This window comes from Sminthopsis crassicaudata, chromosome 2 (assembly GCF_048593235.1).
Source record: "Sminthopsis crassicaudata isolate SCR6 chromosome 2, ASM4859323v1, whole genome shotgun sequence".
Classification (NCBI taxonomy): Eukaryota; Metazoa; Chordata; class Mammalia; order Dasyuromorphia; family Dasyuridae; genus Sminthopsis; species Sminthopsis crassicaudata.
The window spans coordinates 608,818,392-608,830,970 of NC_133618.1; the positions used below are offsets into that span (position 1 = coordinate 608,818,392).

Below are 12,579 nucleotides of genomic sequence, written 5' to 3' on the forward strand. Positions count from 1 at the left end.
GGTATTATTTTGAACTGGAATCTTTTTAGGACCACAAAATTCCTTTTAAGCAAGTTGGGATGATCACCCATAAGTTCTGTGTTTGTTCTCTGAACTCCAGAAACCTGGCAACCACTTCATCCAAGAATGATCAGACTCTGAGATTTTTCCAAGAATGATCATTCTCTGAGAAGAGTTGTTTATATTACTTAAACTCATTCAAGGATGATTAGTACCAGAAAGCCAATTTAAGTCATAGAAAGAAATATGCCCAATAAACAGGTAGTCCTGTCAGCAGTTAAGTTGATTCTCTTGCTGGCAGGGAATCGCATGTGGATTTCACTAAGAATGTTTCTTAGTCAGTAAGGAATCACAAGTGTGAAAGCTTAGATAGAAAGATATTATAGATTAGTGGAAAATGTTAACAAAGACTTGACTTCCAATCCATCTCTGTCACTGATTAATGATCCAGGGCAAGTCCTAATCTTAACTTGGTAAAATCTATAAAATGAGGAAAATAATATTGTATTACTTACTCTCCACCTCTTTTTTTTTCTCCTCCAGACTCCATGAGGATCTCCAGTCTTCTGTTTGCATTTGTCATTATATTTAATTTCCAACATATTTTCACAATGGGTTATAATCTTTTGTGTGGCAGTTAATTATCAAGAATCATATTAGGATTATGGATGCCTTTAGGAAGGCATCTTCATTTACTTCTAGGGCACTGTTTCCTAAATTGTACTTTAAGCAATTTGAATAGAAGTTTGATGAGAATTTTGGCTTCAGTATTATTTCTCCTTTGAAATGTTAAATGGAATTATGTGTGTGCTAAAAAAAAAAAAAATATTCCTTTGTAATCCTTCAATATGGCCATTGGCTTAATTATTTCTATTTTGTTCTGAAATCTCCCCAAATCTCCTTTATCTTATAGGATTCCTTCAGAAATCCCAGACTTGCCTGTATATCTTCTGTCAAAACATTTCAAGCTCTCCAAGGTTCAGTGGTCCAATTGGAGATACCTTAATTCATAGTTTTCAATTAAATCAGCCAACTTATTCCTCAGTTGAGGGTCTTTTTCTTACCATGTATAAAGAAATTACTAATAGTAATATCTAACATTTATATAGCACTTTAATGCTTATAAATCACTTTACAAATATTATTTTTTTTAACCTCACAACTACAGGAGCTAGATACTACTATTATCTCCATTTTACAAAAGAGGAAATGGTGGTAGATAGAAGTTAAGTGAATTGCCCAGGATCATCAAGCTAGTAAATGTCCAAGGCTGGATTTCATCTCAGGTCCTCTTGACTCCAACTTCAACTCTCCATTTAGTATATCTCTACTATAGGCAATAAAGCATTTGTAGTTACTTAAGATTCGGTCCCATCTGTGAATTTGTTTTTTACTCAATATCAGTAATAATAATAGTAATTATAGTAATAATGTAGTAATGATAGTAATTGCTGAACCAGACAGTTTCTTAGGGGCCAATTAAACATCATACAATTGTCCTAGCCCCTCTTGTTAGCTCTCTTTTAGCTCAGTCTTTGTACTTGTGACCAGGGGCCTAATATAGAGCTCTGCATACAGTAGGAACCAATGTATTCCTTCAAAGCACAGTTTAGGAACCACCTACTGAAGATGACTTTTCCTTATTCTCCCTATCCTGGCCCCCAATTATTTTCACTTTTTCTCTTAAAATTATTTTGTATTTACTTATTTACACACACATATATATAATTATACTCAGTAATTACTAAATTTTATATATATATATATGTATATATATAAAATTATACTTAGTAATTACTAAATTTTATATATATATATATAATTATACTCAGTAATTACTACATATAGCTTACAAAGAAAGGGTTATTTCATTATATTTTGCCTCTTAGATTCTGGGATCTTAGGAGACTTGTAGCTTTCTGCTCACTAAATAAAGTCTTTAGGATTTCTAGCCAGTAGGAGATTTTTTTTTTTAAATCCTATTCACTAAGCCTTCAGTTTTTTTGTCTTAGGGAGACACTGCTCTTTTCAGGAAGACAGGAAATAAGACTTGGTGCCCTGTGACCTTCTCAATTTTGGATTGGGCATTCATTGTATCCGAGCCTCCTAGGCGTGAGAATTTTCTTCTTTGCTGGGCATGTTAGACTATGTTAATCCTCTCCCTCTCTCTCTCTCTCTCTCTCTCTCTCTCTCTCTCTCTCTCTCTCTCTCTCTCTCTCTCTCAGGCCTTTTCTGCTTTTTACTTTGTGATGGACTTCCTGAACTTGACAGATTCCTCTCTGGAAATGGTGATCACCAAAATGCAAACCTTCTGCTCCCAACCCTGGAATGAAGTAAGTGAGATATTTCTGTATCATGGTAAAATTTGAAAAGCAAATACATATTATGTCATTTGATCTTCACAACAACCTATGAGATGGTACAAACACCATTATTTTCATTTTACAGATGAGGAAACTGAGGCAGGTTAAGTAACTTGTCCAGGGTTTTACAGCTAATAATAATGATTTTATAGATGATTTAGGCAATCAAGTGACCATTTCATAGTCACAAGAAATTGGAGCTAGAAGGGATCTTTGGCATCCTTTAGTCCAAACAATAGCCAAATAGTTGCTGATTTTTATATTTTTAATACAATTAAACTTTACTTAAAAATACAAGAAAGCTGGAACTAGAATCCGCATTCCTTCCCCTTCTTCCATGTCCCCCAATACTTCAAGAACTAGCTTGTCTAGATACTTGTATCACACATAGCCTGATCTCATAGTTCATATGAAGAAAAAAGACTTGGAGCCTACCCTTGAGAGATTACAAAAGAAACCACATCCATAAGGACCAAAGTAACTGTTGCAGGTATTAAGGGAAATTCTGTATTATACCAAAAGTAGATTATATTTTAATTGTCCTGAGAGCTAAGCTAACCCGCTAGGAGCTAGGCATAGGGCTTTTGTTCTTTCATGACACAACAGTTTATGGCTTTCACCTTTTCTATTAAGGATATCTGTGGAATTTAGACTTAAGCCTTCACCTTATATCAGGATTCCCATATCCTTTGATTTTAAGCGAATGTTCCTATAAAACCTATGCAAAATGAGGGGAAATTAATTCCAGGGTTTACTATCCATATGCATGTAATAAGCCAAATAATTTCAGTAGGATAATTTATTTGCCAACTATCCCTTGTATCTATTTAACAAGCTTCTTGTACCCCATGAGCTATATCTACTGCAGTTTGGGAGCCCCTACTCTAGAGATAGAACTAGATTATTTGGGAAAATGGAAAAAAGTATAGATTATAAAGCCTGTTAAAAATAAAAATATTTCAAATAGATAAATTTTTTAAAATAAAATTAAAAAAAACAAAAAAAATGAAAAGAAAAACATTTTATTTTTAAACTATTTCCCTTACTAGACTTTGTACTCGAGCTGCCAAAATTTGGTAAAATTGAATTTGAGTTTTAGCTGCTTTGATATCACATTGAACCGGGACAGGATTCTCATTGCTGGAAATTCCAGCTCCCTGTCCTTCTGGAGAGTGAATAATAATGAGCCCACAAACACTCAATATAACCAGCTGTCAACTCTACACATATTAATTATCTATGCCTTTGTTTTTTCTTACTCTTGATGGCTTCCTTTTTTTTTTTTTTTTGGCCATTCCCATGCCTAACAAATTCCTTTTTTATTAATAATAGTAGATAAAGGAAATCAAAGAGGAGTAAATCAAATTTTATTTTGCTAATTTTTAACACCTTTGGTTAAAAAATAATTGGTGAAAGAAGAGGTTAAAAAATGAGTCTCCATTTTTGGTTGACATCATTGATTCATTCTTTCTTTTGTCCCATACAATCTAGTATGCAGTAAGGTGAGGCAATAATTTTAGACTCCACAGAGAGGGGTTCTAAATAGATAGATCCAAGGTATGTATTCTTGCATGAATGAACAAATAATAGTCTCACTTCTCACTGAGATAAGACCATTATATTTAGAGGGGAAACATTTAGACATCATTTAGCAGTTTTTAACTTGGAATCCCAGTCATCAAAGGTAGATTTCAAGATCATTGTGAATTTGGATGGAAAAAAAATTATTTCATTATAATTGATTTTCTTTTGTAGTCCTTGTATTTATTTTACATATTTAAAAGCATTATTCTGAGGAAGGAGTCCATAAATTTCACAGACTGACAAAAGGGGTGCATGGTACAAAAATGATTACAAATCCTTGAGAGCTCAGTTTCTTAAACTGTGATTCATGACCCCATATGGGGTCTAACTGAATGTAGGGGAGATGAAATTATGATTTATCATCAGCAAATGTTTGATTTATATGCTTACTTTATATACCTATAGATCCAGGATCACATCAAAGTTTCCCTGGTGAAAAGGGGTCATGAGTGGAAAAAGTTTAAGAAATCCTGTACTAGATCAACCTTTATATCTCAGCCTTCTGATCTTCTCAAAGCTGGGCTTGAAGATGTTCACCCTGGCTTCATTTGAAGACTGCAATCCCAACTACTTTACCCTTGATCAGCACCAAAATGGGAAACAAGGTCTCTTGAAAAGTGTCAATTGCAGATAAATAAAGTTTAAATTTTCCTTTTTTTTTTTCTTTCAAAGGTGAAAGCAGAATTTCCTGCCATCAAAGAGAAGTACCTCAGTGAATACTGCTTCTCTGGAACCTATATACTTGCCCTCCTACAACGAGGCTATGGATTTACTGAACACAATTGGAAACATATCAATTTTATGGGCAAGGTAACTCCTTGTGAACATATGGGGAGAGAGAGATTGGATGGAAAGTGTATAATCAGGTTCCCAGAGGCATGAAAGTAGATGCCTTTCTTAGGTATTATCCTCATAGGGCTTTGGCCCATTTTATTTAACTGCTTTTTTTGTCTATTTGATTGTGTCATGTGTTTTTTTTTTTAATCTAAGCAAAGCAGGAATGTTGGATAAATCTTCCTGAGTTTTCCCTCTCACAATCTATCTGTATTGCAGACTGAGCAAGATCAATCAGTCAATGAACATTAAGCACTATGTGCTAGGCAATATAGTAAGGATGTAAAACATTTGGGATATAAAAAGGCAAAATATAGTAGCAACCCTCAAAGAAGTTACAATCTAATTGGATAAGAAAAATAATAAGCATTTATTAAGTTCTTATGACCATATGCCAGGTAACCAAAACTTTACAAATATTATTTCATTTGATCCTCACAACAATATTGGGGGATAGTTAATATAATTATCTTCAATTTATAGTTGAGGAAACTGAGGCAGAAAGCATTAAGTGATTTGCCCATAGTCAAACATGTGTTTAAGGCTAGATTAGATTCTGGGTCCAGTGTTCTGTACACTATGGCATCACCTAGCTGCTGCCTTCCTTTGTCAGATGCTTTATGGTTCTATAAAGCACTTTCAAAATTATGATCACATTTGGAGTTTATAGTAAACCAATGAAGGAGGTAAGGAACATATTTTCATTTTATAGGCTAGAAAACTGAAACTCAATCAGCTTGGTAGCATTAGGACTTAAAACGGGATCTTATGTTTTTAAAGGCCTTCACAATCTGGCTCCAACCTACTTTTCAAGTTTTTTGTACCAACCACTCTTTCATGGACATTCCAGCCAGTTTTGCTGCTTTATTGTTCCCTGCACAAGAGAGTCCATCTCTGCCTCTGTGCCTTTATATCCTCCATGCCTTGAACGTACTCCTTTATCCCCTCCATCTTTTAGAATTTTTTTTACTATTCATTTGATAAGTTGTGTTCAACTCTTTGTGATCCTATGAATCATAGCAAGCCAGGACCTTCTAGTCTCCACTATTTCCCAAAGTCTGTCCAAGCTCACGTTCACATTTCCATGACATCTTTCCATCTCATCTCCCTTTGTCTTCAATCTTTCCTAACATCAGAGTCTTTTGTAATGGTCTCACCTTTTTATTGTGTGGCCAAAGTATTTAAGTATTTAAGCTTTGTCTTCATTTGACCTTCTACTGCCTGAATAGCCTGAATTAATTTCTTTCCATATTGGTTGATTTGATCTCCTTTCTGTTCAAGGGACTCTCAAGAGTCTTCTCCAGCTTCTTTCAAAACTCAGCTAAAGCACCCCTTCCAAAAGAAGCTTATGATCCTCTTTAAGTTGCCAGTGTCCTTTTAATCTACAATGTTTTTATTTTTCTGTGTCCATGTTACTCCCTAATGAAATTTAAGCTCCTTGAGGATAGGATGAATTCGACTTGTCTTTGTATCTTTGATCCAACACATAGTAGAAAGAACTTAATAAGAATTTTTTTCAATGAATTATCACAATGTCTTTCTAAAATATTACTTTCCAAAATAGCCAATGCAGTCATTCATAGAAAAGTACAACTTTTAAAAGGCAAATACATTACACAAGACAAAAATTAAAGCCAAATCACCAGTACTGGAAAGAAATTCTTTCCTTGAGACTCTTAGTTGTGGTTGCTTTGTTGTTATTGTTTTGGTGGGAGATGAAGAAAAAAGGAAAACTATTTAAATAAATATTTACTTTAAGGGGTAAAAATGAATAGTCATTTCACAGGAATATTAAAGATTTAATGGCTGACTTACAGAGGGTTTGATAGCTCTGTTACTTCTAGGTACACTGTATGGATCTAAAATCTCCAAACATATGGGGGAAAGTTTTTTGTTTTTTCACAGAGACACATATCCTTTTTTCCTCTAGATTTTGTCCTAATTCTAATCATATTCCTATCACAGTCTTTATCCTCAGATACAGTGTATCACCCCATTCCCATTTGTTATTCTAACACCCCCAGAATGAAGCTGAGTATATCAACAGACTATAGACTAGTTGTCCAAGGGTTGGCAAGTGTTAATCTAATTTACATTAGGTGATCACAGGTAAATGTTCATGGTTCATGAGGGGCCTGTTACCCAACAGGCATTTAAGCCCTTATTAGGTACCAGACACTGTGCTAAGTGCCAGAGATACGAACAAAAGTAGAAAGATATCCCCTGCCCTACAGGAGCATACATTTTAATGAAGAAGGCCAACATAAAAGGAAGCTGGACAATTAGAGGTTGGGTATTGAAGTCCAACTTCAGTAGTGAAATAAGGATGTGTTATTGCAGGGGTCAGGCGCAGAGAATTCATTACGTGCTCTTCAAAATTTTTTGACCAGAGAGACAAATATACCTCCAATGCTTATAGACTTGATACAAAATACACTTTTTGATATTCCTGTTTCTTTTCTAACAAGTACAATCTTGATGCAGATGATTAAGTCTGGATCTTGGCTATTTTGACAGAAATGTAAATAGTTGAGATACACATCAGAGTAAAATTATCATACCAATGTCCTCAAGTACTTTCTCCCAAATGCCTTTAGTGTCCAAAGTGAGCTGCTTTTCCTGTCCTAAGTTCAAAGATAGGTCTTTGATCCATTATGTGGCTGTTTGTATTTTGCTTCAGTTGCCAGGTTTCTTATCAATATATTAATAAGTATGTCTCTGCTATTGTACATAGAAAAGGGAAGTTGGTGAGCTAAGCTACCTGGAATAGATTCAGTTGGGGACATGTGGAATATAGGGGACATGGTAGAAAAAATCTAGAGCAGGTTGAAGATTTCTCTTTCATGGCTAGAGGCCATGCCCCCCAAACTAAGAATATAAGTTGGGGATTTGATCTCCATTCTCCTGAGAGACTAATGAGAAATTCTGTATTCTGAATTGCTGCTCAGACTCACTGGGGTCATTAAGTCTTAATTCCTACTTTCTGACCCTTTATTAACTAATTTACTTGCTTTAAATCAGTGTAAGACAGTTGAGAGTATAAAATTCATAAGCTTAGAAAATATTATTGTAACCATGTTTCTTCTGATCCATCTCTCCCTCAGGGCCCCTTGCTACATATAATAGTTACTTACTAAATGCTTGTTAAATGGACGAATGAATGATTTCTGGATAATGTAAATGTGGATAAGGTTGGGGAATGATCAGTACAGGAGATTAGCGGTGGATTTCTTTTTTTAAAATCAAACCTTGAATAACAAAATTTCCATCTTGCCCAACCTCCCCCTACCCCTCCTCCATTTCTGCCTACAGATCGGTGAAAGCGATGCTGGATGGACTTTGGGTTACATGCTGAACTTGACCAACATGATTCCGGCAGAGCAGCCTTTGTATCCGCCTTTCTCCTATTCGACCTACGTCTTCCTCATGGTCCTCTTCTCGCTGGTCCTGGCAGCTGTGTTTCTCATCGGCTGGCTTATCTTTCGGAAGCCTTCGTGCCTTCAGAAAGGAGCGGTATAGCGAGTCTGGCGGGGATCCGCCGGGTAGAGTATGAACAAACACTTGGGGAGGACCTTTCTCCCCTGGCAATCTGCTGCGCTCCTTCGCGGGGGCCATCTTTACAGCACAAAGCTTTCCTTGACTTCTGCTGCACAGTTTTTCTTAGGAGGGTGTTTTCTTGGAGGGTGTCTTGCCTTTGTGGCACAAGTCCTTGTGATTCCTTCTTTTTTCCTTCTTTCTCCTGTTTTTTGGGTCACAAGAATTCACCATTTTTCAGAACTTTGCTTTATTGGGTTGCATTCCTTTGGAAGAGAAACGACGACAAAGCACCAGCCGTAGCCTGTGGGATGCATGGGAAGGATGAAAGGGCTGCACGGCGCCTCTTCTCAGGCTGTTGGAGTTCCTTAGGATTTCCCTCCATTCTCCAGCCTCCCATTTATGAAGGGTAAATGGCGCCTCCTATGATCTGTGGGAAAAGTCTTCCCACTGGGCCATTATTGGCCAAGGCCAAAGAGGATCCCAAGTCATCCTCCTCATTGGATGCAAGCTCCCGGGGGCAGCCCTGTTGTTGCCTGCGCAGATTTTATTTTTAGAGCTGCTAAACATACAGACGTAGCAGTCCTAGGGCCCCCATCCCAGTGGATATGTCTATGTCAGGAGTAAATATATCATTTCAACTCAGGGTTGGGAATAGCATCTCTTACTGCTGTGTCAGGCCTTAACATGGGGACAGTCATACCAGCTTTGGAAGAAAGTGGAGAAATCCACGTCAGCTGTAGAGCAGAGATTCTCCCATCTTTCATCTCAGGACCCTTTCACACCCTTAAAAATTGAGAACCATGGGGGTGGTTCTCAATTTTTGATCGTGTGGGTTAATCTGCTGATGTTTGCCACATTAGAAATTAAAGTGTCAGTATTATTATAGTTTTGACCTCCAAAATTCCCAGACTCCTGGGGGTCCCTGGACCACACTTTGAAAACTGCTGCTATAGAGCAACAGGCTATTAGGTTGTCATGACAGTCTGTATAAGGTTAATTGACATGCTTCAAGAAACAATGATGCAGCCCTTGCCTTGGGACCCATTTTCTTCTGTAGGAGTTGAGTGTGATCTTGCTAATTCTGGTAGGGTGGGAGAAGGGAAGAGGGTAAAGAATCCCCGTGTCACTTACCTCCATGAACTATTATAAGTATTGCCTTATAGGCAAGAGTGATGGTGCATGATTTTGACTTTGTTCCAAGATCTCTGACCATTTCTTCAGTGGGCTCATCTTGAGTGGGTGTCTCTTTTCCCTAAGAACAGCAGATCTTTTCAATATGTCCAAATGTGAGGAATAAACCACTTTCTAGTGTATAATCATCCTCAGCTGAACCAATTTGATCTCAAACAGGAATCAGATGCCAAATCTAGATATTTTAATTCTCTTTTAGGATAAAACAATCAATCATTGATGAGAATTCCCCTCATTCCTGTTTGCCTTCTTCCCCAAGTCTTCTGAGCAAAAACTAGTCTTCCAGGAATACTAAATTCAAGGATGAAAAACAGACAAATATTCACTCTAAGCCTGTGAGACATAATTTAAACCTTAGGCAGCTCCATTTGCATAATAGCACAGATAGTATATGATGTTAATAGTTTCCTAGGAGTAGCTCTTCAATAATAATAACAATTCACCATGTTTAGATCATGCTTTATCATAGAGTACTGCATTATCTTATCTGAGCTCTATAACAACTTTGCACAAGATTATTTGCCTCCATTTTACAGATGAGAAAATTAAAATTTAAAGAGTTTAAATGCATCAAGGTCACACAACTAACCTGTGGCAAAAATGAGATTCAAATTCAGGCCTTCTGACTTCAGGTCTAATGCTCTTTTGCTCTATCCCACCCATTTTACATGGCAATATCACATCTGCCATCTCTGAACAGTATTTGATAATGATGCGAGAAAAAATTGAGAGGCTAAATAAACACTTCTTAGCATCTCACCTTTCAGTATCTTACCCAACTCATTGCATTCCAAAGTCAATTTCTTACAATAGTGAACTTCATTATACTGCTTGGTCACCCAGAAATTCAAGGGACAAGCTACTTGTCTCCACAAATCTCAGAAAAAAAATGATGGATGGAAATAGATCAAATTTCTGCTCAGTCCAAAAACTCAGCTAGAATCAGGTTAACATTCAGGGACAGGTGAAGGTAGATAAATATTTTGATATTACTTTTAATTGCAATTCTTTCTAGAGCTATAGCTCAAGAGAATGTGCTGATTTGGTAATCTCATTTTGTAAGACAGGAAAGAGTGTATGAGTGTATGAGTGGTTTTTTCCCCCTATTGGATCACAAAAGAAAATTCATGTAATCTATCTATATATATGACCAAAAAAACCATATAGCTAGTGGAGGGCATTTTTTTCTTCAGAGAAATAGAAATTAACTCAACTGATATGCTTTTACTATTAAAAATAGAACACACAGAAGTTTGTTAATAGAATAATTTTTGTCTTTTTAAATAGTATTTCATTTTTCCAAATATATGCAAAGATAGTTTTCAACATTCACCTTTGCAAAATCTTGTGTTCCAAATTTTTTTCCCTTTCCCCCCCTTCTCCCACCCCAAGGCAGCAAGCAATCTGATAGAGGTTAAACATGTACAATTCTTTTAAACATATTTCCATATTCAACATGATGCATAAGAAAAATCAGATCAAAAGGAAAACAAAAACATGAGAAAGAACAAAAACAACCAAATAAACAACAAAAAAAGATGAAAACTACAGTTAATAAATAATTTTAAGTAGATATCATTTTCATATTGGTGTTTATGAGAAAGCTAGGTCTAGGGTAAGGAATGACAAGGTTAAGAGCCATTCAGAGCAAGAAAAAAAAAAGAGATAGAATAAAACATCTAGGGCAGAGAGAAAACATATCTTTCCCCCCACTTCCCCAATGGTGGGAGATATTTAAAACCATATTTTATTTTTGCCACAACAAGTATTGTGATATAGCTTACATTTGACATTTATTGCATTTGAAATTTGAAGTAATTTTTAACAAGGATTCTAATATTTCATTTAAGAGTTTTTGTTCAATTTTCAGATTTTGCTGCTTTTTAAGTGAGAACGAGTATCAGTTATTTGGTATTAATAGCTGAATAGTCTGATGATCTCAGGAATATATGGGTGTATATACATATGCATACATACAAAAACATTTAAAATATATGGATATTAGTAATCAATAATTAGTAATCAGGACAATTAAATTATAAATAAAATTAAATTGATGAATAATTATTCAATTCAGTAACATATATTAAGCCCCTGATGTTTAAAGCACTGTGTTAGGCACTGGGGGAGAAAAGAGAGAACAGACAAAAAAGACTAAAAAAATTAGTCTGCAACTTCCAAGTATTTCTATTCTACTAGAGACAGAACATAAGGTAAGAAAGTGGAAGGAAAATGCAGTCTTTTTCGAGCAATATACATAAAATAATGAAATCACAGCCTATTAAATGTCACTCTCAGCTAAGTTAAAGATATAGTTTGTTATATCTGAATTCCAAAAGATGCTACATTAGAAATGAGTCTTCAACCTTTGAACCTCAATTGTCATTAGCACTGAAATATGACAGTAACTCAGTGTTAGCTGTGAAATTGCTTATGCCAGTTAATCCCATTAATAAGTCCAATTTAGTCGTATGTTCTAATTAAAGATTGCCTCTCTTGCTTAGGGCCATTTTCTCCCGGAAGGATCTCTTCATAGGCTTAGTCAGGGTATCTCCCTGTAGCTTATATGGTCTCATGTTTAAAACTGACAAAATTTCTTAAAGACTCATATATTTTCTTTCTCCTTTATGCATGCAGTGCCCTGTGTAATACAAAAAAAAAAAAAAATTTCAATTTAACAAAGATACAATAAAATTTAACAAAGATGGTTTTGTCATATGCATAAATATTTTTTTAATAATAGGATAAGGGTGGCCAGAAGACATTTTATTTTTGCAAATTTATTATAGGCTGGATCCAAGTACATAGACTATGGGCCTTCCTTGTAAAATCAACATGAACCTCTAAGTTGGGTGACATCATTGACTTGGTCTCATGGATTTTCTCTGAAACAAGGATGAAAAGAGCTGATTCACCTTAGGTTTCCCTGAGTGGTGCTGGACCTTCAATCAACACATAATTTTTAGAGGTGCTGGCAGGGGAGAACCATATTTAGAAGCTTTGCAGAGGTCCTTTTATTAAATAAACCTGATGGTAGTTAGAGTGGATGTGAACATGATGTAGGCTTTCA

At 35.8% G+C, this 12,579-nt stretch overlaps 1 protein-coding gene across 1 annotated transcript in view; it reads left to right on the top strand.

Moving 5' to 3' along the window:
• Positions 1-12,212, top strand: part of ENTPD1 (ectonucleoside triphosphate diphosphohydrolase 1) — a 104,420-nt gene extending 92,208 nt beyond the window's left edge. Inside the window, exons 8-10 of the mRNA XM_074295940.1 lie at positions 2,226-2,333; positions 4,620-4,757; positions 8,094-12,212. Of these exons, the coding sequence (XP_074152041.1) occupies positions 2,226-2,333; positions 4,620-4,757; positions 8,094-8,300 (453 nt within the window). The 3' untranslated portion in view covers positions 8,301-12,212. The remainder of the gene's footprint in view (positions 1-2,225; positions 2,334-4,619; positions 4,758-8,093) is intronic.
• Positions 12,213-12,579: the final 367 nt, after the last annotated feature.